Below are 26,272 nucleotides of genomic sequence, written 5' to 3'. Positions count from 1 at the left end.
AACCGCTTACAGAGGGCTGTAAAGCACTCTGAAATAGTAGATAAAGCTAAGTGCTAGTTCATAGTATACCCTCTGTATTGTCCACCCTTGTTTCCTGCTGGCCCCAACTCTCCCAAAATTCTCACATACCAGGCTGTTTGCCTAGGACTCTGGTCACATGAGGACTTCCCTTAATGGTCCATGTGATCTCCCGCTTACGATAGCAACTGGGACTGTCAGGATTGACATTGCTAAGCAATGTGGTCATATGACATCACACTTTATGACTTTATTGCTTAGGCAATGGAAATTCTGGCCCCAAATTCTATTTTAACCCAAGGACTACCTGGCCAGTCAGATAGTATGCATTGTCCTATGCCTTACTTATTCCCGCACTCCCTATCACACACTGGAATGATTGCAGATGAAGGAATTACAAGAGAGTAACCAGGCATACAATGGGGAATATACATTGACAAGAATGCATTGATGCCAGCTGTTTACTTACAGCTCTTGGGGCTGCTAGCTGCAAATATGCTAGGCAGACGGCCAGAATATTTCCCACTGTATACTTGTTTACTCTCTTGTAATTTTTTTCACCAATCTCTCCAGTGACCTTTGTTTTTCTCCTCGCAGCCCCTACTGCACTAGGTAATCAGTATTTTGCCAGTACATTTTTCCGATGTGTATTCCTCATTGTATACCTGCTTACTCTCTTTTAATCTCTTCTCCAATAAATATAAATATACACATTAATTCCATTCTAGCTAATTCTCTAGCAAGCACTGTGGTGAGCATTGCAAAAGCTAAGGGAGTTGGAAAACAGCTGTAGTAAAAATATAAGCCCACTTGTGATTAAGTGATAGATATTTAGTTATTTATTGAAGACATTTACATAACTGCTATATAACACCTGATAACAAATTCTGAGAAGCCCCCAATATTCCACTTGGCATCTGAGCTCCAGTCCCAATTATGGTTGCTAAACAATGATTACCTGTACGGACAAATTTAATTTTCTTAGCCTAGGGTAGGATATCTTAACTTTGACAAATTAACCATTATGTAACATAAGATGTTATTATTCTTATTTTATTCTATAAATATATGTGGTACAATATTATATGTCATCTTTAAACCAGATGAGTTGACTAAGACAAAGAGTTTTATTAAACCTCAAAACCAAATCACTATCCTTTTTGTGGGTCTGGCGAAGGTGGAGGGAACTGCTGAAACCATCACTGCATCATACTTATTGCTTTTAGTGTTATGTAACTGAAGAAAACAATTATGTGCTTCAATTTGAATGTTTACTTCCTTTAGCCCACGATGCTTCAGTGGATTGAACTGTTAACTAAGCAATTTAACAACAGCCAAGCTGCTTGTGAGGTAAGTAAGAAATGAAATATGCAAGTTAGCAAAACCTATCCTTCTCCTGTGTGCTGCTTGGGGAATCCTTGAGACTGAGTTATGCAAATTGCTGGCCATGCCTCTTCTGACTGGACTGGTTCAGTTTTTTAACTCAGTCCAGCCTAAAGAGACGTAAAATTATTCTCTCTGGGTTACTAGACAAATTCATCATTATTATTATTCAGCTTGAATTCCCTTCACCAGTTTGAGCTCCTTTCGCGGATAGGTTCGTTTTCTCTTCGTTTAAAGTGACAATTGGATTTTAGCATTCCCGGAACCTTCGGGGCCAAGGAACCTTTTTATTGGAGGCGAGGGCGTGCCGTTGTTCATTGTGGGAAGGTCGGTTTGCTGCCTTCATTTTGTCTTGCTGAGGGAGGCTGGGGATCGGTTCACCGCACCGCCCGCTCTAGCAGCTGTCCATTGCCCCCCTCCTTACCCCCCCCCCCGAGGTTGCCTGGTGATGTCACATGCCTGGGCTCCCCGTATTACCTCGACCTCGAGAGCCTCTGGAAGCTTCGGCTGCGGTCGCTGGCAAGATATGAGGTAGGCTTTCTCCATTCTGGCGGCAGCTTTTGTACCTCACTGATTTGAATCTCCTGCCCCTGCTGTTGGTTGCAGGGGCCATTTTGGAGCACTTTTCGTGCCGACAAACAGTCTGGCTAGGCGTGGCTTCATTTTCCCGCCTGCAGTGACGTAAAATCATCAGATTCATTGCTCCATGGAGGTCGGTTCACCACCATTCTACTGGAGCACATGTTTGATCTCTCACGGCCTCCTGCTTCGATTGCGATCGGCATTTGGTATTTCAGTGAATGTGAGCTTGAGCCCTTTCAACCTAGCTTACATGGCGGATCGTTCTATTACCGGGGGCAGCGCTGGGGCTTCCACCTCTCCTCAGTTGTCCTCTGATGCCACTGGGGCCTCATCTAGAGTTGGTAGGACCACCACCAGGGCTGCCAGCCACATATCCCACACCACCTCAGTGGCTCCTGCCAGGGCCGCTAAGCGCACCAGTAAGAACAAGAACGGGTCTAGGGATCCCTCAGCCCCCGGGCCACCTCCCATCCTGCTGCCTGAAGGGCCTTCTACCTCCTGCCTAACTGGAATTCAAGGCTGGTCCCCAGACCTTCCTCTCCCTCAGGATCTCACCACTGCAAGACCTGGCTCAGGCCTTCAGGGCTCGTCTGATACTTCTGAACCCAGCCCAGGCCCACCCCCCTCCCGTTCAGGGGCCTCAACCATCATTACTCCCACTGCTGCTGGCAGCAGACCGGAGGATACTTCAGAATTTGACCTCTCCCCTGGGCTCAGGGACATGATTGCCACTGTCATATCTAGGGGAGTGGATGCAGAATTACAGCGTACGAGTCAACACTCTAGGAATTTGATTTCTGCCAGAGATTTAGCCACCTCTCATGCTGATCCCCCTTCTCCCTTGCCTTCCATCTACATCAAGGGGTCTGTTTTAGGGGAGGAAGGTGAGATTTTGGATTTAGAGTTATCAGATGGGGAATTTCTGATTCAGGATAAAGTTCCGTTTTCGGGCCTCTTCAGACCAGCCCTATTTAAATCTGACATAAAGCCCAGGTTGGTGGAGGACTGCAGTGATGGTGGTTCTTTTGGAATTCTGTCCCATCTCCACATAGAAGCTTTGGAGCTAAGTCAAAGTGACCATTGGGTTTTTGGTTACCTAACTTACTAATGCCCTTCTCCCCTGATTGCTCAGTTGACTGGGGAATTAACTCTTAGAAGAGTCCTGGTTGTGCCAAATTTCTTCCATTTGATAATTATGGAGGCCACTATATTCTTAGTGCAGCAGAAATTTTATTGTAGCCTTCCCCAGATCTATGCCTTGCAATAATCTTGTCTCTGAACTCTGCAGGCAGTTCTTTTGACCTCATAGCTTTTGCTCTGCTACAATATGCATTGTCAGTTGTGAAACCTTCCATAGAGAGTTGTATGCCTTTCCAAATCATGTCCAAACAATTTAATTTACCATAGGTTGACTCCAATCAAGGTGTAGAAAAATGTCATTAACAATCAAGATAAATGAGAGGCACCAGAGCTAAATTTCAAATGTTGTTGCAAAGGGTCTGAATATTTATGTCAATGTGATATTTCAGTTTTTTCTTTTTAATATAAATTTACAGACATTTTTAAACATCTGTTTTCACGTTGTCTTTATGGGGTACTGAGTGTAGATTAATGAGAAAAAATGAATTTCAACAACTGTAAATCAGGCTGCAGCATAACAAAATTGACAAAAGTGAAGGGGGTGTGAATGCTTTCTGAATGCACTGTGGGTGGCATGAACAACTATCACCCTTGGCCTTCATTTTTTCAAACAGCTGTGAAAAATTGTTTTTTTCTCCTTCCCAATTATGCCGATATTTACCTGTGGAGTTATACTTAAGTTGTTTAAGCAATGATAATAAAATATGCTAGGAATGTGTAATAGAATAGAAAATGTTTTCATTGTTAAGGAATATATGCTAAAATGTTACATATGTTTTTTTCCCAGTGGTTTCTTGATCGTATGGCTGATGATGACTGGTGGCCTATGCAGATTTTAATTAAATGCCCCAATCAGATTGTAAGACAGGTACGATAAAGCATAGTATATGTCATTTGAAATGTTATTGCTTAAGATTTAATTTCTTAAATTCACAGTATGAATTTTAACCATCAAACCCAAATGTTAGGTTGAAGTGCCCTGGATATTATTACATATATTTGAGATGTACTTCAAATTCTTTGAGGTCTTCAGCTGAAAAACAGTCTGGCAATTTTTAGAAGGATTTCTGATAAATAATCTAACAAAGTCTAAGTGTACATGTGGACCTTGAAATTTAGTCTACATACCAAAATAGATTTACAAATATTTATTTAGGTGCATTTTTACTTGAATAAGAGGCCCCATTATATATTACAAATAGCTTATGTTTAATTTAATATAAAAACCTGAACTTCTCTCCCAGTATTGTTTTGCCATTCAACCAGAGGAGCCTGCTACCTGAAGAATGAGGCCAAAGGCAATTTTGTATATGGAAATACTACTTCAATTTGGATTGTTGCAAGTGGAATACCTTAGAAGTTATACTAAAATCTTCTATGTAGTTCTAACATTTTTTGTGCTGTTTCTGCAAAAAAAAAAAAAAAAGCAAATATAGTCTTGGGCTGCACAAATTGAAGTATAGTGCAAAGACCAAAGGAAGTCATAATTTTTCTCTATCTTGCCTTGGCCATATTCTTTTATAAAGAATATTGAAAAACTGGAATGTATGTAAAAGTCAGCAGTCAAGATGATAAGAAGCTTAAAAAACTTGAGCAATGGTTCAGATTCAGATTCAGAAGTTTATTTGTATGCCGCCCTTTTCCCTGGGGGGACTCAGGGCGGCTCACATCCGAAAGGGAAAGGGGAAACAGATTTTTACATATACGACAACACATAATTAAAAGAAAACACAACATTCATACCATTCGGGAGGGTACAATCTTAGCCCCAGGCCTGGCGGGATAGCCAGGTTCTAATGGCTGTGCGGAAGGTCTGGAGAGTGGTGAGGGTACGAATCTCCACGGGGAGATCGTTCCATAGGGTCGGAGCTGCCACTGAGAAGGCCCTCCTCCGCGTGGTCGCCAGTCGGCATTGACCCGCAGATGGAACCCGGAGGAGGCCCAATCGGTGAGATCTAATAGGTCGTGTGGAGGTAATTGGCAGTAGGCGGTCTCTCAAGTACCCAGATCCACTACCATGGAGGGCTTTATGAGTGACAAGTAGCACCTTGAAGCGTATCCGGAGATCGACAGGTAGCCAGTGCAGCTCGCGGAGGATAGGTGTTATGTGGGTGAAACGAGGTGCACCCACAATCGCTCGCGCGGCTGCATTCTGGACTAGCTGAAGTCGCCGAATACTCCTCAAGGGCAGCCCCATGTAGAGCACGTTGCAGTAGGTTGGAGGTGTTGGGTTTGTATAGGCTGCATGAACACAGGATAGGTGTCTTCAAATATCTGAAAAGCCATCACAAAGAAGACAATGTGATATTTTTCAGAGTTATTTTGAAGACAATATAAAAACCAATGTGTTTAAATTAAAATTATGTTTGCTATCTGGAAAAATATTCTAATAAGAGCTGTTCCACAAAGAAACTGACTGTTAAAATGTAGTGGATTTATATTCAGAGAGGCTCTGCATGGCTGTTTGTCAAGAATGCTACAATAATAAATTCCTGCATTGAACAAGGGGCTGAACAAGTGTATATTGAAAGTCTTTTCTAATCTTTAAAGATTCTATGATTAAATGATTTAAGATATAGTCTATATAAAATAGTATTAATTGTGTAACATGAAGGCAAAATATCACTAATTCAACGATGAACTTTTCAACCAAGTAATCCATGATCACTATGTTTCTAAAGCTTTGTGAAAGCAAATATTTCTGTGATCCCAAAGTAACCTTAAAGCTTATGACTTTACAGATGTTTCAGCGTTTGTGCATTCATGTGATTCAGCGGCTCAGGCCAGTCCATGCTCATCTCTACCTACAGCCAGGACTAGAAGACTGGTACATTTTCTTAAAACAATTCCATCTATTTCAAATATTTATTGCGTAACACTAATTTTATTGTATGTCAGTATTATACAAGTACATTAGGAAACATTTACATTGGTCTTTTATATCAGATAATATTTTATATTACACTGTGATTAGAAAATAAACAGCAGTATGGTAAATTATAAACAATTTCTCTTGGAGGATTATGGCATACTTTTCAATGTTACAATGTTAATATAGTTCATGTAATTAAGAATAATTTATTCATGCAGGTATAATCACAGCATGTACTGTATAGTAAAGTAAGCACTGTTAACCATTTCACATGCTATCCTAAATATAGTGCATTTTACATAATATAGGAGGTTGGAACAAGTTTTCAGATTAGTTTTGGATCATTTTGCCTTTAGTGACTACAATATACACTGATGAACAATGAAATGTATTTTCAGTTCAGATGACATGGATGGTCCTGTGGAAGATATTGGTAGTCGCTCATGTGTGACTCGTTTTGTGAAGACCCTATTGTCAATTATGGAACATGGTGTTAAACCTCACAGTAAACATCTCACAGAATACTTTGCCTTTCTTTATGAATTTGCCAAAATGGGAGAAGAGGAGGTGAGTGATTTTTCATGAATTCTGTTATATTTATTATTCCTTACTAAGTTTGAGTGCTGTTAACATTTTTGTTATTTAATCTTTGCATTTCTATGTTTATTACAAAAAATTAATTTAGAGAGGAAGGCAGAATATAAACAGTTGTTATATTTTATATTCAATTATTTTCAGAGCCAGTTTTTGCTTTCTCTGCAAGCAATTTCAACAATGGTTCATTTCTACATGGGAACTAAAGGTCCTGAAAATGTAAGTCTGGAGTAATCTTTTATAACCTAATTTCTCATTGGGACTTTACTGGATAAGACCCAGTCTTTCTAGGAGATATTTCATGACTACTCTGACCTTTACTCTGCAAAAAATTGTCTTTAACAAATTATCACGATCTCCACTCCACTTCTAAGTTTTCCAAACAGATTGTCTCTATAGTATTATCTATAGTAGATCTTTATTCTATATGTTGATTATAAATCTATATTTGAGATAATTTATTGCAGTTCTAAAGCTTAGCGTGGTTAAATACTCAGAAAGAGAAAGAGGGAGGGAGGAGGGAGAGAGAAGGGGGCAGAGTAATGCTATGTGTCCTTGCTCCTTTAGTAAAATATGTCCTTTTGCAAAGATTTGTAATATGAGAGAGAGATGGAGATGATGATGATGATTTGCTTTTTTTTTTGCCAGCCCCAAGTTGAGGTACTATCAGAAGAAGAAGGAGAGGAGGAGGAGGAGGAGGAAGACATTCTTTCTTTAGCAGAAGAAAAATATAGGCCTGCTGCACTTGAAAAGATGATTGCTCTGATAGCCCTTCTGGTAGAACAGTCTCGATCAGAGAGGTGAGGAGTATATTCACATATATCAGTTTGTTTATGTATTGCATTTATTCATCTGTTTTTAATGGATTTTTTAAAAAGTTTTATAAAGAACATCAAAAGCTAACACAAAGTAATAAAGAGTAAAAGGAACAAGAAAACCTGCAAAAACCTATTCTGGTTTTTAATACTTTTTATATTATTTGACAGCATAAGTCAATCTAGAAAACTTAACAGTCAGGGCCTTTATGTGATAGGGCTTAAGATTTTACATATATCATATATAAGCCAAGAATTTCAGGTGCCGAAATATATCCAAAATTGGGTTCAGCTTATTCATGAAAACATGTTAATACTTCTTACATATATCCATTATACACTCATAGATTCAGCCATCTGTTGTTAAGCTGATGGGCTTATTCACAGGTGGTACACTTTTCATAGTATTTAGGTATAAAATTTGAGGGTAAGGCCATATATAAAACATTCAAAGGGCAAAAACAGTTGCTTGATTGTAACCCACATTTTGCATATTTTTGCCATTAAAATCAATTCGCATTGATTTTTTCCCCCCTGATTTTGGATCCAGAACTGTGGAAAGAAAAGTCCTCTTTCTTTCTTTCTTTCTTTCTTTCTTCTTCTTTCTTTCTTTCTTTCTTTCTTCTTTCTTTCTTTCTTTCTTTCTTCTTTCCTTCTTCCCTTCCTTCCTTCCTTCCTCCATTCCCTCCCTCCCTCCCTCCCTCCCTCCCTCCCTTCCCCCCTCCCTCCCGTTCCTACTTAATGGAGATTCAATATATCTTGCTTGAGCTTCCTAGCATTTGTTAGCTGCTTCCTAAAAGTGTGGTTTTACATGGACTACTCCAAGAAAATTCAAGAAAGCAATTTTGTTTTTACTAATTGGTTGATTAATGAATATAAATTGGTCCATTCTTTATATGTGTTTTAGGCATTTGACTTTATCCCAAAATGATATGGCAGCATTAACTGGAGGCAAGGTAATAACTGGACATGAAAACAACAAGAGTTTTAAAACATCTTATTTTAAAATATCTGCTACAGTAACACATTGAATTTGTTCCAGGGTTTTCCTTTCTTATTCCAACATATTCGGGATGGAATCAATATTAGGCAGACCTGCAATCTTATTTTCAGTCTTTGTCGATATAACAACAGACTTGCAGAACATGTAAGTTACTAGCTGTTATTATATCCACTCTGAGAGCCTAACTGGAATACTTTCATGAGAGTTGCATATGATGAAAGGATTTCTTCCTCTCTTACAGATCGTATCCATGCTTTTCACATCTATAGCCAAGTTAACTCCTGAGGTATGGTCTAAAAGTACAGTATTTTGCTACCATATATTATGTTGTTTGATGGTCACATTCAACATTCTTAAAGTTGTTATTTGTCCCCAATATAATAATCTAGTAGTGAAATATGATCCTGCATTGTTTTATGCTCCCATTGTGCTATACCTGCACTTTTCTCTGGAACAATACACATAGCTGATGCCTTTACACCAAGCCAATTATTCTTTTTCTGGAAAGAAATCAAACAAGCATCGTGCCTTGGCACCACATAATTAATTCAATCTATGGTTCTGGCCAAATAGAAGGGGTGCAAGCATTAGGTTACACTCCATTTAGTCTTAGTAGTCAAAACTGCATAGGAGATACTAGTTCAGCAGTCCATAAATAGCAAACCTATATTTCAGCCTTCTGAATAAGTCATATTTATGCCAAAATTGTTCTTATTTATTTGATCATATTATTCATATATATTGAAAATTCAAACTGGTTCACAACTTTTTAAGCACCATTCTACAAGTATTCATTAGCATCAGTGAAAATCTATTTCTCTATTTTAATTGGATTTCATTAATAAATCCCCCCCTTCCCCAATTGCTCAGAGATATGGTTTTGGTTTTTGTCTAAACTTGAAATTACTAGATTTCAACTTATTTCTTTTCCTAGTCAGGAAGTTAAGCCCTGGTATTCAACTCACTTCATGACTTACTCTAAATATTAAGTACGTTTTGTTTGCTTCTACTGTCTTGATTTATTGTGGCTCTTAAAATTATATATTTCAATTCTTTATCATTGGTATTCTATTGGAGTCCTTGTTTCTTTACTAGCTTTCTACATACTTCCTCGTGATTCTTAGCATACCTACCTATATTTTGAAAAAAGCAAATAGCTCCCAACTGCTAAAAAGATTCTCTGGGCAAGGACTAATGCCATGGTTTTTCTTATGCAGCAGAACCAAACTGAAATTCTTTCACATGCTATACAAATCTACTTTTGCTGTCCACAGCTTTTTTTGCAATACTGCAGCTTGGATTTCTCTGTTTTATGAACTATTTTCTTCATGGCAATGTAATAGTATTTTATTTCTGTTTTAGGTTCTCTTTTTTTTTCAAAATGAGATTGTCCCCTGGCCAAAGGATGCCGGGTGGATTATCAGTTCTGACCTGTCAAAAGTTAAGAAGTTAACATTTCCCAAAGTACTAAAATACATGGAGCTAGTTGGAGATGTAGAACAGTGCTGTCTCTGATGAGAAGGCATGCCCATGTATAAAAGCAGGCTCTAGCTTTCTTCAAACAATGAGAGAAAATTGTTAAAACGTTTTCAGGTTTCTTTGTTTTTCTGCTTGACTAATCTCTCCTAATCAGTCTATGTTTTGTCATTCTCATTGTTTAATTTAGTTAGCAGTGATGGGAAGCTTTATCAGTTTGTTTTTCACCAAATTAAGAGCAGATTATCTTATAAATACAGCGTAGATTCATTGCCATCTTCTTATTCTTTTACTTCCATCTTCCATGACCAAAAGAGAAAATTCCAGAATAAAAACACTTTAATTCCATTTCTATACTTGATTAAGATTGTGTATGTCTCAGCATTGTATTCTTCACAACAGTAATTTGGTAATCTCACATTTTCCATATACCGTATTTTTCGGAGTATAAGACGCACCTTTTTCCCCCATAAAAGAGGATGAAAATTTGGGTGCGTCTTATACACCGAATGTAACCCCACCCATGCAACAGCCCCCACCCTTTGGCCTCTGCCTCCCAGCAATTTACCTCCTTGCAAACAGAGAAAATGGGGCTTGCGGAGGTGGCAACAGGCTATAGTAATCCCGGCCACCTAAAACAGCTGATCATTGGGAGGTTCCTACTGAAACCGAAATTGAAAGTAAAACTTGCTGTTTTCTGTAAGGAGGCAAATTGCTGGGAGACAGAGACAGTTTTTTCCCCCTTCTAATCAGGCTAAATGAAACAGGCTGTTTGCTGCAAGGAGGTAAGTCAATAACTATAAATGCCTATAGAATGTTCAAATTATTAGACATATTTTTTAAAGACTTTTATTATTGTTCTAGACAACTTAACAAAATGAAGAAGCTTTTTAAAATAAATGCTTGATCTGAAGAGGCCCATGCTATTGTATCTTCTTTTAAATAGCAGAGAATTGCTGGGAAGCAGAGGCAGATTTTTTCCCCCTTGTTTTCCTCCTCAAAGATAGGTGCATCTTATACTCCGGGCATCTTATACTCCAAAAAATACAGTAATTGGATTGTGGAGCTTGTGGGTTTTTGTCTGTTTGTACTATAGCAACTGTTTCTAATCTAGCCCGACTTCATGGCCATCTACTCTTTTTGGTAGAATATTCTTGTTGAAACAAAAGGCAAATGTTAGGCCAATGCCCTTAATCCAAAAGAAAGGTAACAGACAACTAGATGTTACTACTGCTGCTTCAGAATCAGCCGTAGTGAGCAACTATTGAAAAAAAGTTTTATAGAGAGCTTCAGTCAAGATCTTGTGAGAAGTTACAGCCATCCCAAACTCAGGTCTTAATAGCTTAGTCATAATTCAAAATGCTGAGAATTCCTTAACCTAGGTTCCTTTGTTTAACTTATATGGTTGTCTTGCATGCTTCTCTTGAGTATTTGACTATGTTGCCACTCAGAGAACCAATGTGGTAAGTTGATTAAGATGCTTGATAACCCAGTTCAAGTTCACCCATTAAAATCACTGGATAACTTGGCTCAAGCTTTCTGTTGCATCAGCTTCTCATAGGATAGCAGTTAGACTTATATACCGCTTCATAGGGCTTTCAACCCTCTCTAAGTGGTTTACAGAGTCAGCATATTGCCCCCAACAACAATCCGGGTCCTCATTTTACCCACCTCGGAAGGATGGAAGGCTGAGTCAACCCTGAGCCGGTGAGATTTGAACAGCCGAACTGCAGAACTGCAGTCAGCTGAAGTAGCCTGCAGTGCTGCATTTAACCACTGCGCCACCTCGGCTCTTGATGATTGAGGGATGAATGAAGCGAAATCTGTATGTATGCTGCATTGAACTAATGGAGAAAAATGGGATATAAATGTAGCACATTAATAATACTACAAATGTGCCATGCAAGATGTTGCATGGATAATTCCAGCATTCTATATGTTCTATATTTTATAAGGCCAAGAAATTCCAGTTCAAAAGATCAGGTAATTGATAAGAGATATATTATTCTCTGTGAGGGGGCTCACCATTTAAAGATGGTGAGCTTGTCTGCTGGAGAGCAACAACCTGGGTTCAAGACCCAAGCTCCATACAACAAGGTGAACTCCTATTACTTGCCGCAGCTCCTGTCTACCTAGCAGTTCAAAAGCATGCAAATGAAGAAGATTAATAGTACCACTCCATGAGATGGTAACAGCGTTCCATGCGCCTTTGGGGTATAGCCATGCTGGCCACGTGACTTTGGAAAATGTCTTTGGACAATGCTGATTCCCTCGGCCAAGAAATGGAGATGAGCTCTGTGCCATAGATTCAGACACAACTGACAGGGAAACCTTTCCTTTTTGTCTTCTATATGAAGCCTGTAGATCCATAACCAGTCAGAGTGGGATACTGGCCAGAATTAACAATATATTGTTACAAGAAAATGTTCAAATGCCAGGATTTTATTACATCAAGAAATAGAATCAGGGTATGAGCAGCTATTGAGTATGCTTTTTCTTCTGTATAAGAAATGTTGCCTTGAAGTGGATTCAATCTTTAGAATCTACCAGACTCTTCTCTGATCTTCCTTTCCTTATATGCATTCTTTGGCTTTTTCAATCAGAATACCAGTTCAAAATTATTTGTTACCTATGATTATCTTCAATATACACAGTCGTAACATCAACTGAAAAGATAAAAAAATCACAAACAGGAGTCATTGCTATCATATGTGTATTTAAATATATGTTTAATAAGTAAATCATTGAATAAAATCAATTATGACTTGCAATATTAAAAAAAAACACTACAGATTCCATATATATATATATATATATATATATATATATATATATATATATATATATATATATATATATATATATATATATATATGTTTTTTTCCTTATTATTTTCAATTTCAGGCAGCCAATCCTTTTTTTCAAGTTGTTAACTATGCTTATGGAATTTGCTGGTGGACCTCCAGGAATGCCACCATTTGCATCATATATTCTCCAAAGGATATGGGAGGTAAAGGATGTCTATATTAAATACACTCAAAAGATTTGTCATGTCTCTATAATATTGAGAGAAAATAACAAGTATAATGTCTATGCTGTAAAGATTATTAGACTTAATTTTTACACTCATAGACTGTGGAAATAAAAATTATTGTCTGACAGAGAATATAGTACTTTGGCAGCCTTTTTTCCACAGTTAGTAAATAAACTAGTAAAACGGCACTCACCAACCTTTCTGGCTCCACAGACCAGTAGGAGTGGGGTAGTATTGTGCACATTTGCCTTCCGCTTTTTGGGTGAGTTCCCTACCATTCCGCAGACCGAGGGTTGGGAACTCCTGTAGTAAAAGATTCGGCCTGCCTGTTTTACTAACTGAGCTGTTGATATATAGTCTTGTTGATAATAGTCTTGTTTTTGTTTTTTTGTTCATGATGTTTGTCCATTTTCCCAATATTTGTAGGTGATTGAGTACAACCCATCTCAATGTCTGGATTGGCTGGCAGTGCAGACACCACGAAATAAGCTTGCTCACAGTTGGGTCCTGCAGAATATGGAGAACTGGGTAGAACGCTTTCTTTTGGCTCATAACTATCCAAGAGTGAGAACCTGTAAGTTGCTAAGCAGAAAAGAATTGCCTTCTTACTTTCTGATAAGTTCATTATTTATGTGTGAAAATGTGGCCGTTTTATTTTATTTATTTCCTAATATTATAATAAACAACATTTAAAAGAAAATGAGTGAAATATTTCCAAATATTCATTTCAATATATTCAGTATTACTTGCAACAATTTAGAAAGAAAGGAACTGAATTCTTAGCATTGCTTGTTTTTGTGATCTCTCTGCCAATAACTGTATTTTTCTTTTCTAAGTTGTGTCATATAGTTTTGTGAACAAATTTTAAACAAAACAAAAAAACAAATTTTATTTTAAAGTGAATGTGCATAGCCAAAGTCTACCTGCTTTATTTACCTGTGTATTTATTCTTTTGCAGCTGCAGCTTATCTTCTGGTCTCTCTTATTCCAAGCAATTCATTCCGACAAATGTTCCGATCCACCCGTTCACTCCATATCCCTACTCGAGATCTTCCTCTTAGTCCAGATACCACAGTTGTTCTTCATCAAGTGTATAATGTGTTGCTTGGACTGCTCTCAAGAGCTAAGCTTTATGTTGATGCTGCTGTGCATGGAACAACGAAACTGGTACCCTACTTCAGTTTTATGACTTACTGCTTGATCTCCAAAACAGAAAAACTAATGTTTTCTACTTATTTCATGGATTTGTGGAACCTCTTTCAGCCTAAACTTTCTGAGCCTGCTATTGCTACCAACCATAATAAGCAGGCCCTGCTCTCTTTCTGGTACAATGTCTGTGTTGACTGCCCTGAGAACGTGCGCCTTATTGTACAGAATCCAGTGGTGACCAAGAACATTGCCTTCAATTACATCCTAGCAGATCATGATGACCAGGATGTGGTGCTTTTTAACCGTGGGATGCTACCTGCCTACTATGGCATTCTGCGACTATGCTGTGAGCAATCCCCTGCATTTACCAGACAGTTGGCTTCTCATCAAAATATCCAGTGGGCATTTAAGAATCTCACACCACATGCCAGCCAATATCCTGGGGTAAGTCAAATTCATGCAGAGTGAAAGGCAGAAAGAGATTTTTCAGAACAGCATTAACAGCAGCAGTTTATGGAGTATTATTTTTAGGGGGTAGGTGATTCACATGAATGAAATGTCAGAAAATAAAGCTGTATCTCTTTGCCAGATCCAAAGAAGCTAGTTGATAAAGGTGAAAATATATTCGGCTCTAATTTAAACTCAGAAAATTCTCAGAAGACGGGCTTAATCGAATTGCGACAGTGCTTTCATCCAGTTTACCAGCAGTTCTGTCATTGTCTGATGGCAACTATGGTACAATTAATTTTGTGCCATACACAAATATGGTACAATTAATTTTGTGCCAAACGTTTTTATTGCCCCATCGTCTTAATAGAATTGTCAGTTTTGGGGGAGTTCTTCTACAACTGAGATCACTGCCATTCTCTCTTCCTAATGCATAAGATATGACTGCTCTGAAGGAGGCAAAATATACCTTGAGTTCAAGAAGCAAAACAATTCTTTGCTCTTTTAATAGGAAGAATGGTATAGAAACAAAATAGCTCTTTTATACTAAATATATAAAAAATCATTATTGTATATAACTATATAAGATAGGCAGACGAAAGCGAGAGATGATATAAGGGAGGGGCACTCAGATGGCTCAGCAGTTAAAAGATGCTGAGCTTGTCAGCTGCAGAGTGACAGCTCCGCTCAATGGGCTGATCTATTACTTGCCCCTGCACGTGCCCACTTAGCAGTTCAAAAGCATGCAAATGCAGGTAGATTAATAGGTACCACTTCAGTGGGAAGGTAACAGTGTTCCATGTGCCTTTGGCATATAGCCACGCTGGTTACATGACCACAGAAATTGTCTTTGGACAACACTGTCTCTCTCGGCCTAGAAACAGATGAGCACCTAGCCATGGAGCTGGACATGACTGACAGGGAAACCTTTGCATATGATATATAAAATATATACTAAATCCAGTTTTCAGTAATAAACCAGCATAGAGTAAACTTGGAATTAAAGGATCCAATTTAGTAGAATACAGTGGACCAGATTTTCATCCAGATGTGCCCCTGAATTAATAAACAAGTCATGATGCCCCCAAAGGAATTCATATGAAGCAATTACATTAATGTTAACCATATCTTTTATGTGATTTGCAAATGGTTATGTAACTAGCATATCATCATACTTAATGAATCTTCAGGAGTAGTGGATATCTTCCCTGAACTGGTCCATTTAAATTAAGATTCACTGTGTTTATTTGTATTAGTTTGGTCCATTTTTCTTTCAGTTTTAAACATAGTTCAAGTTGAAGAGCTAGAAAAGGAAGTATTATAGAAAAAAAGTAAAGCTTGAGAGTATGTGAAACCAAGAGAGCATTTTTTTTAATGGCAGTACAATATGACTACCTTTGATATACTGTTTGTCTTTTTAAAGCATTTATCTTATTATAAACAAATGGAATTGGGGGTTTGTTTGTTTTTTCAATAAACCTTATATTTCTTCTCTTTATTTAGGCAGTGGAAGAACTGTTTAATCTCATGCAACTCTTCGTAGCTCAGAGGCCTGATATGAGAGAGGAAGAACTGGAAGACATTAAGCAATTTAAAAAAACGACTATAAGCTGTTACCTTCGCTGCTTAGATGGGCGGTCATGCTGGACTACTTTAATAAGGTATTTCACATTTGGTGTGTTGATCTAGAATAAATGTTAGAGTTTATAAAGTGATTTTGGTGCTTTTCCATGCCTTTTATTCTTGCAACATGCTTTGTTGTTGTTGTTCAGTCATTAAGTCATGTCTGACTCTTCATGACCACATAGACCATAGCACACTGGGCTTCTGTGCCCTCCACTGTCTCCTGGAGTTTGCCCAAGTTTATATTTATTGTGTTGATGATGCTATCTAATCATCTCATCTTCTGCCATCCCCTTCTCTTCTTGCCTTCAATCTTTCCCAATCTCAAGATCTTTTCCAATTAGTCCTCTCTCCTTATTAGGTGGCCAAAGTATTTCAACTTCAGTATCTGTCCTTCCAAAGAACAGTCAGGGTTGATTTCTTTTAGGATTGGCTGATATGATCTTGCAATCCAAGGAACAAGTCTTGTCTAGCACCACAATTTGAAAGCATCAGTTCTTTGGCACTCAGCCTTCCTTTTGATCCAAATCTCACAGCAATACATTGGAAATACATTAGGAATATATTAGGAAAACCATAGCTTTATCTATACAAACCTTTGTCGGCAAGGTGATATCTCTACTTTTTAATAAGCTATCTAGATGTGTCATAGCTTATTTTAATGATGTGCTTTCTGTTTAGGATGCAACCACTGTAACCTTACAACTCTCTTTTCTTTACTGTTTTGCTCCAAGTGCCTTCCGAATATTATTAGAAACTGACGAGGATCGGCTTCTTGTCATATTTAACAGAGGCTTAATCCTGATGACTGAGGTAGGAGTATTATTGTTATTATTTTACCCTTTTGGTTGGTGGGATATTGCAAAATAAGATAAATTAGGATATCTTGTTTGTGGAATTCTATCTTTATATGTTAATAATATGCTATATATATTTGGCAGTCCTTCAATACACTGCACATGATGTACCATGAAGCCACAGCTTGCCATGTAACTGGAGATCTGGTTGAGCTTCTGTCCATATTTCTTTCCGTCCTGAAATCCACTCGTCCATATCTGCAAAGAAAAGGTTTGGATATTATTTATTAAATGTAAGTTTTATTTTTAAAAATAAAACAGACGAGAACTAAAACATAATTGTCACTATCAATCAGCTGTTTATATGGCTTGTATGAGTTGTAAACTAAATTAATTTGCTTGTATATTTTCAGATGTGAAACAAGCCCTTATCCAATGGCAGGAGCGGATAGAATTTGCCCATAAACTTTTAACTTTGTTAAATTCCTACAGTCCTCCAGAACTTAGAAATGCTTGTATAGGTAAAGTATATTAAACATAATGCACTTTCTTTGATCTCAGATTACCCATCAATTACATTAAAGATAAAATAGACACTGTTCCATTTCTGTTATAATTATGGTCAATAGAGTTAAAGAATAAGGCTTGAATGAATGATTGATTGACTGATTGATTATGTGCCATCAAATCATTGTCAACATTGATAGTTTCACTTTTTTATGGTAATTTTATTTACAATTGCAATTATAATAAAAAAAGCTAATACAAACTAAAAATAATAAAAAAGAAAATAAATTCCATCCATCTGAGGCTAGTTGTCTTCTTATTCTTTCTTTCTACTTTCCTAGTGTCTGTTTTTTTCTTCCCAGTTTTACTTATACTTACAGCTCTGTTACTTCTCAAGAATAATAGTGAGTTCATGCACAGACCCATGTATCTTTTTGCAGTAAGATGGAAGTAGTTTTGCCATCCAGATGTTACCTTTAATTTCTCAGTTTAGTTTAAGGGCCTGATAGTTCTGGTGGCCTTCCATTCAAATACTAATGTCTGACCAAATTTGGTTAAGAATTGTAGTACTTGGTGTTTGTCCAAAATGAAGGCATAAGTAGCATAATAGTTAACTCTGTGTTCAATCAGTAGCAACATGCCTTGGTAAAAACTGTGACTAGAAATATTAATTGGATGACAAAGGTAGTGATTAGCAATTTGTCCTACTCACAGGAAGAGGCAGACGTTGAACCAGATGTTCTGATGAATCATGAAATTGTCTCAATTGGCGTTTAAAGATTCATTTGGAGTTACTAAAGCCTTTATTATCATTATAACTAATAATTTGAGAAAATTAGCAAGGACTCCTCCTGAGCAACTTCTAATTCAATACAAGATGAAATGAATAAAATTTATAGACTGATTATACAATAAAGCAAACAAGATATAGACTTGATATTACTGTATATTGATTGCAGTATTTTATTTTTGCAAAATGCTGTAAAATATTTAAGTGGATGGTACTAAAGATCAGGTTGGCTGAATAATATTTCTATAAATCAGTGTTTTTCAACCACTGTGTCGCGGCACACTAGTGTGCCGTGACATAGTGTAAGGTGTGCCGTGGGAAAATTACTTTATATATAGTCAATATAGGCACAGAGTTAAATTTTTTTAATATTTTCTAATGGTGGTGTGCCTCGTGATTTTTTTCATGAAAAAAGTGTGCCTTTGCACAAAAAAGGTTGAAAACACTGCTATAAATCATGAACAAGATTTTAATATCATGCCTAAATGATAGCAAATAATTACAGTCTGATCGTGTTTAGGTTTTTCCTAGTTTGAATTTATACAAATGTTTATGCAAAGTTTATTAGAGTGAAGATTTCTTTTTAAGAGCATAATCCTGCTGACGTGAAGTACTACATAAGTCCAATGAATAAATAATTAAATATGAGGGTTTTTTATTTTTTGTTTTGCAGATGTCCTCAAAGAACTGGTGCTGTTAAGCCCTCATGATTTTCTGCACACTTTAGTTCCTTTTCTTCAGCACAACCATTGCACATACCATCATAGCAACATACCAAGTATGTATATTCAGATGAGAAAGTTATTTATACTTTTATATAGAAATATTAATTTATAATAAAATTGTTTTGAGATTTACTTTGAGGCAGGAAGTAGTTTGAGAGGTGAGGTGGGAAATGCAAATAATATGATCAATCTAATTAACCTGAATCATTCAACTATTGACAGATGTTTTAAACTTATTACTCTTAGATTGCTCTTAAGATTGAGAAAGTACTCTTCTCAATTAGAAATATATATTTTAGGCAGCCTAGAGCAGGGTGTCCCACGGGCCAGATCCATCATGTACTGGCCACGCCCACGCCCAGTTTAGCAAAGGGGGGGAAAGTCACATCAAGTGGCGCTGCCGTGACAACACAAGTTTGACACTTCTGCCTACAGTGAACTGCATATTGTCAAGACATTGTTTCTGGATGACAAAATCATCATTATGGATGGATGGATGGATGGATGGATGGATGGATGGATGGAGAAAGTCCCCTGATACACACCTAGTCATCCCTTCTTTTTCCTAAACTTCATTACTCTCATCATTATCCCTTCTTGAGCCAATTACTCTTCCTAAAAATAATTCCATCATATCCATGTAAGCAAATATATAAATCCTTAACTTAGAACCATTTGCTTAGTGACTGTTCAATATTCCAGTGGCACTGAAAAAAGTGACTTACGACTGGTCCTTGCACTTACGACTGTTATAGCATTCCCCAATGTCACCTGATCAAATTTCAGGGGCTTGACAAATTTGGGCATTTCACAGCAAAAAAGGGTCATAAAATTGTGCATGACTGGCTTAAAAACTAACTTGCCTAAGGATGGAAATTCTAGTCCCAATTGTGATTGTAAGTCAAGAGCTGCCTATACTTTATTTATAATTCAGATAATACTAATCTCCATAAGAAAGTTGGAGAGGGGAAAAAGCCTGAAAAGGTAAAAAAACAAAAAAGGATTGAAGGTAAGGAAATCTTCCACAATGAAGGAAGGATCTATAATCTCTCTCTATATATAAATATAAATATATAAACAAGATACTGGACACTACAGTTTCCCTTACCCTATAAGCATGTAGGATTGTTTAGCCTAGCATAGCCTGGACTGGAATTGGAATTGGAATTGGAATTGATTTTATTTGTAGGCCGCCCTTTTCCCTGAGGGGACTCAGGGCGGCTCACAGAAACCAGGGAGAGGGGAATACAAAACAATACAATACTAAAACAACAACACATAATAAAATAATACACAACATGCATACAACATTCGGGCGGGGCAATGGTCCTTATCCCCAGGCCTGACGGGCGAGCCAGGAGGTCCTCATGCCCTTATAACCTCTAGACTATCATTACAGGGGTTGCCCTGTAAAGCATTTAGAAACTTCAACTGGTGCAGAATGCAACTGCGCGGGTAATAAAGAGTACTGTTTTCCTCCTTATTCTAAGTTAGCTAGAGAACCTAAACATAATAAAATCTCTGAGTGTGAATCATTGTTTCTGCTATAGAAACAATATAAGAAAAAGAAGAAAAAACAAAAGCCTGTAGGTTAAATTTCTACTCGGGTGTCAGGCACGAAACTATTACTTCAAAGCTTTAAAGAAGAAAGAAATAACCATTGTTTCATTCTGGGCTGCCTCTTCGGTACCATGAGGTAGCAGGGTTCATCCTTGGGGGTAAAAAGCTGGAAGTTGTCTTTTGTCTTCTCCCTGCCTTTTGCTATATGATCATCAGAATAAATGTTGATTTTTTTCAATCTATCTGATATGAGAAGATGAGAATAGACTCCTCTTATAGCAGTGACAATTACATTTCCATGTATTAGCAGCAGCCAAATATAAAAAGTAGATCATGAATTGTTTTACATTTATGGAAGTTTTTCAGAAAAGATTCGATAACCATTTGTCTGAAATGGTATAGGGTTTCCTGCCAAAGCAGGGGGTTGGACCCTTCCAACTCTGTTATTCTATTCCATTCTAGTTGATGTTATATTACTTTAAATAAAATAACAGTGGTTAATTGCTTTTGTAAGGAACAAAACATAATGGGTAAACTATATACCTAATTGCTTTAAAATTTCAAGTTTACAATTTATTCTTGTCTATATTTTCTATTATCTACCCAAAGAAAAAATATTTTTTTTAAAAAATTATGATTAAAATTATCTTTTTTAGGGGGCAGAGAATCGGGATGGCTACTCCTTGTAAAAACAAAATGTACACATTTTGTTAATGCATCTCCTTTTTACTTTCCACTACAGTGTCTCTTGGCCCTTATTTCCCATGCCGTGAAAATCTGAAGTTGATAGGAGGCAAAAGTAATATCCGCCCACCTCGCCCTGAACTTAATATGTGCCTTTTGCCTACAATGGTAGAAGCTAACAAGGTATTTATTTTAGTTATTTATCAAATCTATATGCCATCCATCTCTTGACGAAAACTGTCTGCACGACTTACAAATATATAATTAAAGTGCACTACAAAACATTACAACAATAAAAAAGGATCTTGAATTTAAAATTAAATTAAAACAAATTATCTTATCATGAAAGTAAATGTTTCCTTTATGTAACATTTGATTAATCAAGGGTATGCCTTGATTGATGAGTCTTAAGAATAATTGTCATGTGGTTGTTGGGAAGAGAACTGCACTGCTGAATGTATTTGGTTTAATTAATTATATCCATTGTTCTAATTTATCACACATGTATTCCAATGGCATTTTTATTATAGTGGTTTTCATAAGAGAGAAAAAAGAAAAATGCCTCTACTTGTCATTCACATCTTTGATCCCAAAAAATCCTTACAAATACTTCGGATCCTAGATATGTTCAGTCTGTAAGTGGGAGTGGGAAAGTGGCAAAAAAGAAAATTTTGCATCCTTTTTAACATCTTAGGTTTCCAACACATTTATGTAAGTTTTAATTATCCCTAAAATTCCCAAGTTCTGTAACAAATAATTTCTGAACCATGTTCTGTAGTTTTTTAGTAAGAATTTATCATAATTCTTTGAAAATAGTTCATTTTTCACATTTAGATATTATACTTTTCATGTTTTTATTTTGTAAACAGAACTTTCCTTAAATCTTCAGGGTAAAGATGAAGTTTATGACCGAATGCTACTAGATTACTTTTTTTCATACCACCAGTTTATCCATCTTTTATGCCGAGTTGCCATCAACTGTGAGAAATTCACAGAAACCTTAGTGAAAATGAGTAAGTAAGAATTTGTAGCATGTCTAAAAGCTTATTTAACAAGCACATTAGTTCAGAGTTCCTCAAACGTTTTCGACTTTGTGGACCAGTGGGGAAGGGGATAGTTCTGTGTAAACATTTGGCACGCGCACATGCGCAGCTCCATTTGTGCAAGCGCCGTGCACATGAATCTGCTGCTCACTTAAATGGAACATGTGAGGATGTGCACTTCAGCCGTTTCTGTGGCCTGGTTGCAAACCTCTCACAGCCCACTAGTGGGCCATAGCCCATAGATTAGGGGCCCCTGCATTAATTGACAAGGCCTGTTCCTTAGAGTATAGGCCAGTGCTTAGCAAGCCTTGTAAATTGCAACATCAGAATTAATAAGCATTTAATTTTTAAATTTCATTGAAGGTAAGTAGATTATATTAATGAATATTTTCTCTTTTATAAAAATTACATGAAGAATTGCTTTATTCAGTTTTCCAACTGATTTGCTAAAATAGCAAGTTGGGATTAAATGAATTAATAGCTATCTTTTTAGTAGAAGCCTATGTGTAAATTCAAAGATGTAGAATTTTATTTAAATTGTATTACATTGCTACCTTAACTGTAGAATAAACTAGAAAGACAGAGTAATTATTTACATATATACCTAAGAATAAACATGATAAACAATGAATTGGAATAAATATACACAGGATTTTTATATTTAAATTACTTCTATTAAACTTAACATGATTTTTGATTAGAAATTGGAACAAGGTCATTTGGGTAGTGACTAGAATTGTTTTATTTTGCAGTTAAACTGTAGTTTGTGCCTTTTAAAATCAATTATTTAGTTATTTAACTTGCAACTCCCGTCACAGTTTGTATTGCTCATGATACCTAGTTTTCTCCCTAACTGTTAAGAGTTAAACAACTGTATTTCTGGCATATCTATATCTTTATAATCTTAAGAACTTAATTGCATTTTTATTTTTAAAATATAGGTGTTCTTGTTGCATATGAAGGCTTACCTCTTCATCTAGCTTTGTTTCCCAAACTTTGGACTGAACTTTGTCAAAGTCAGGTAAAATTAATTTTATCTCTGAAAAGGATGTTTTTATTTGAAAAGTTAAGGTGTGTGTTTGATCATCATTTAATGGCATGATGAATGTAGAAAGTCCTACCTTCAATTCATGGCATTCTCATACAGGCTTTCTCTTGCTGCAGACTTAGACTTTTTTCTAAAAGTTGCTGAGGTTCTAATAACTCCAAATGTAATAGTTTATTGTGAGCAGAAATTTATTTTAATCAATTTATTATTTTTATTAATAAAGGACAGGCTGAAAGACACTGAGGAATTGTTACAGACTGGTGCTCTTAGAAAATTCTGAGTGCAGTTCCAATGAATGCTTATGCGTAACATCTCTGTGTAACGAACTGAAATCACACATCCACAATGATTATGTGGAATACTAGTTCTGAAGCTCTGATCTCTCTCTTTTCAGTCTTCCATGTCAAAGAATTGCATCAAGCTCCTGTGTGAAGATCCTGTGTTTGCAGAATATATTAAATGCATCCTAATGGATGAGAGGACATTTCTTAACAACAACATTGTTTACACTTTCTTAACTCATTTCCTTCTCAAGGTATGAAAAATAGTTATGCCTAGGTTACAGTTTCAATTTAAATTGGTTTTCCACAGATATTTACTCTTGTTCTTTCAAATTCCACATGCGTAATTCAGTTTACAGTAGGAAATAGTGCTATGATGAGATCATTTCACCGAATGGCAAATTAAGTTTCAGAATTCCTTATTTTACAGGTACAAGGACAAGTATTTTCGGAAGCAAATTGTGCTGGAATAATCAATAATCTGATTACAAATTTGATCAACCAGTATCAGAATCTGGAATCAGAATTTGCCAATCAGCGAGTTGAAATTTTTAAAGCAAGTTCCACTTTAAATGGGGTAAATAAATTTTATTTTCTCTTCAAATATTGTATTGATTTATGTAAAGCATTTTTCTTTCTATTCCTCAGATGAAAATGTTCAAAATGACAATCCTACAGTCACAGGCACACACACAAACAAAGTATTTTTTATTTATATATATATATATATATATATATATATATATATATATATACACACACACACACACACACATACATATACGTATATATATACATACATACATATGTGTGTGTGTGTGTGTGTGTGTATATATATATATATATATATATATATATATATATATATATATATATATATATATATAATATAAATTTTTAACTTTCAATTTCCAAATATAAGGGGTGCTCAAAAGTTAATTGCTACAGTAGTTCTCACCTACCTAAAAGTTGGTGCCTGTGCGTTCCAAGAACAGCTTGCATCCTGAATTATGATGATTATTATTTATTGCATAGTCAGCCAGATGTTTGAATTATATTTGGCATATAAAAATAACAAAAAAGCATCCAAAAACAAAAAAATCAGGCAGCCTAGATTAAAATGATCCCATAAACAACTACATCAAAACAGGCTTAAATAATAAACACCAATCCCAGGCCAGATATGCAAAGCTTTCTGGAACTGTAGGATTTAGGATTTAGGATTTTATTAGTATTTATAGGCCGCCCTTTTCCCTGAGGGGACTCAGGGCGGCTTACATAAAATAAGGAAGGGAGGGTACAGACAATAGACACAAACAATACATAGAAGTAAAATAGTAAGCAACATTCATTCATCATTCGGGTGGGGACAAATTAGCTTTATCCCCAGGCCTGACGGGCTAGCCAGGTCTTAAGGGCTGTGCGGAAGGTCTGGACGATGGTGAGGGTACGAATCTCCACAGGGAGATCGTTCCAAAGGGTCGGAGCTACTACTGAAAAGGCTCTCCTCCGTGTAGTTGCCAGTCGGCACTGACTGGCAGATGGATGCAGTCCTTATCTCTGGGTGACGTACTGTTTTAGAAGGTGAGGGTTACATTAGAAAATGATAAAAGGTGACATGTTTAGTAGAAGGAAGTTAGCCAAAATAAAAGCTTTGAAACTAGGCATTTTGAAAAGAATGGAGAGAATAAAATGGAAACTTAGTTCTAATGCTAATTTTTTGTTAACAGTTAAAAATGTATCAATAAAACATCATATACATACATACATACATATCCATTTTCTTCTTTTAATAGAATATATCCATGTTACTATGTGTTTTGTTTTTTTAATCTCATTATAATCCTTTTTTATTTAACACAAATACATATTTTCCCCAAAAAAATACTATCTATGAATGAACAGATAATTATTGAGATTATATATTATTGTTCAATATAATAGTAAAATGATATTCCATTATATCGTGATATGTTTTATCTATTATAATAATTATAATAGATCAATTATTAATAGTAAAAGATGCTGCCATCTCTTTCTCCCATCTGAGCATAATACAATAAAACTACCTAAACATTGTTAGATTTATATCTGTGACCACCATTGTTAATACTTTCCACTTGCTTCTCTCTTGATTTAAGCTATAAATACAGGATTCAAGATAAAAGAATATCCAAAATTTTAACCTGACATGTAAAAAGGAGTCAGAATTTTCTTCTGTGTGAATAAAGATATATGCAATTTCTTTGGTTACTATTTATATAATCTCTACATACACACAGGGAAAATTAATTTATTAAATGGAATTTCATTAACCGCATTGACTTGAATTTTCTTTTATAGGACCTTCGAGCTCTCACTTTACTGCTTTCTGTGCACACCCCCAAACAGTTGAATCCTGCCCTAATACCTACTTTGCAAGAGCTATTAAACAAATGCAAAACTTGTCAACAACAGAAAAGCTCTTTGCAGGAACAAGAAGCCAAAGAACGAAAAACTAAAGGTTTGTTTTGTTTATCTATTAATCAAATGTATAGCCCATCCATCTCACTTTCCAAGTGATTGGTGGCAGTCAGTTCACAAGTAATTTTTTTTCCTTGCTGAATCCTATCTGAAAGTATCTACTGATTGTTCTGAGAACTATTCAGCTGGAAATATTCTGGGATACCCCCTTATTAAACTGCCAAAGTAAAATCAGCAG

At 36.3% G+C, this 26,272-nt stretch overlaps 1 protein-coding gene across 1 annotated transcript in view; it reads left to right on the top strand.

Moving 5' to 3' along the window:
* The window catches only part of USP34 (ubiquitin specific peptidase 34), a 148,354-nt gene that overhangs the window by 119,435 nt on the left and 2,647 nt on the right, over positions 1-26,272 (top strand). The window contains exons 57-79 of the mRNA XM_032216880.1: positions 1,303-1,368; positions 3,911-3,991; positions 5,865-5,950; positions 6,394-6,562; positions 6,734-6,808; positions 7,238-7,389; positions 8,312-8,360; positions 8,447-8,551; positions 8,649-8,698; positions 12,788-12,893; positions 13,344-13,491; positions 13,876-14,510; positions 16,017-16,174; positions 16,871-16,949; positions 17,078-17,204; positions 17,347-17,454; positions 18,904-19,008; positions 21,258-21,382; positions 22,089-22,212; positions 23,184-23,263; positions 23,685-23,825; positions 24,002-24,148; positions 25,915-26,074. Coding sequence (XP_032072771.1) covers positions 1,303-1,368; positions 3,911-3,991; positions 5,865-5,950; positions 6,394-6,562; positions 6,734-6,808; positions 7,238-7,389; positions 8,312-8,360; positions 8,447-8,551; positions 8,649-8,698; positions 12,788-12,893; positions 13,344-13,491; positions 13,876-14,510; positions 16,017-16,174; positions 16,871-16,949; positions 17,078-17,204; positions 17,347-17,454; positions 18,904-19,008; positions 21,258-21,382; positions 22,089-22,212; positions 23,184-23,263; positions 23,685-23,825; positions 24,002-24,148; positions 25,915-26,074 — 3,076 coding nt within the window. The remainder of the gene's footprint in view (positions 1-1,302; positions 1,369-3,910; positions 3,992-5,864; positions 5,951-6,393; positions 6,563-6,733; positions 6,809-7,237; positions 7,390-8,311; positions 8,361-8,446; positions 8,552-8,648; positions 8,699-12,787; positions 12,894-13,343; positions 13,492-13,875; positions 14,511-16,016; positions 16,175-16,870; positions 16,950-17,077; positions 17,205-17,346; positions 17,455-18,903; positions 19,009-21,257; positions 21,383-22,088; positions 22,213-23,183; positions 23,264-23,684; positions 23,826-24,001; positions 24,149-25,914; positions 26,075-26,272) is intronic.

Source organism: Thamnophis elegans, chromosome 4 (genome assembly GCF_009769535.1).
Source record: "Thamnophis elegans isolate rThaEle1 chromosome 4, rThaEle1.pri, whole genome shotgun sequence".
Taxonomy (NCBI): Eukaryota; Metazoa; Chordata; class Lepidosauria; order Squamata; family Colubridae; genus Thamnophis; species Thamnophis elegans.
This window is presented reverse-complemented; position numbering and strand designations above follow the sequence as displayed.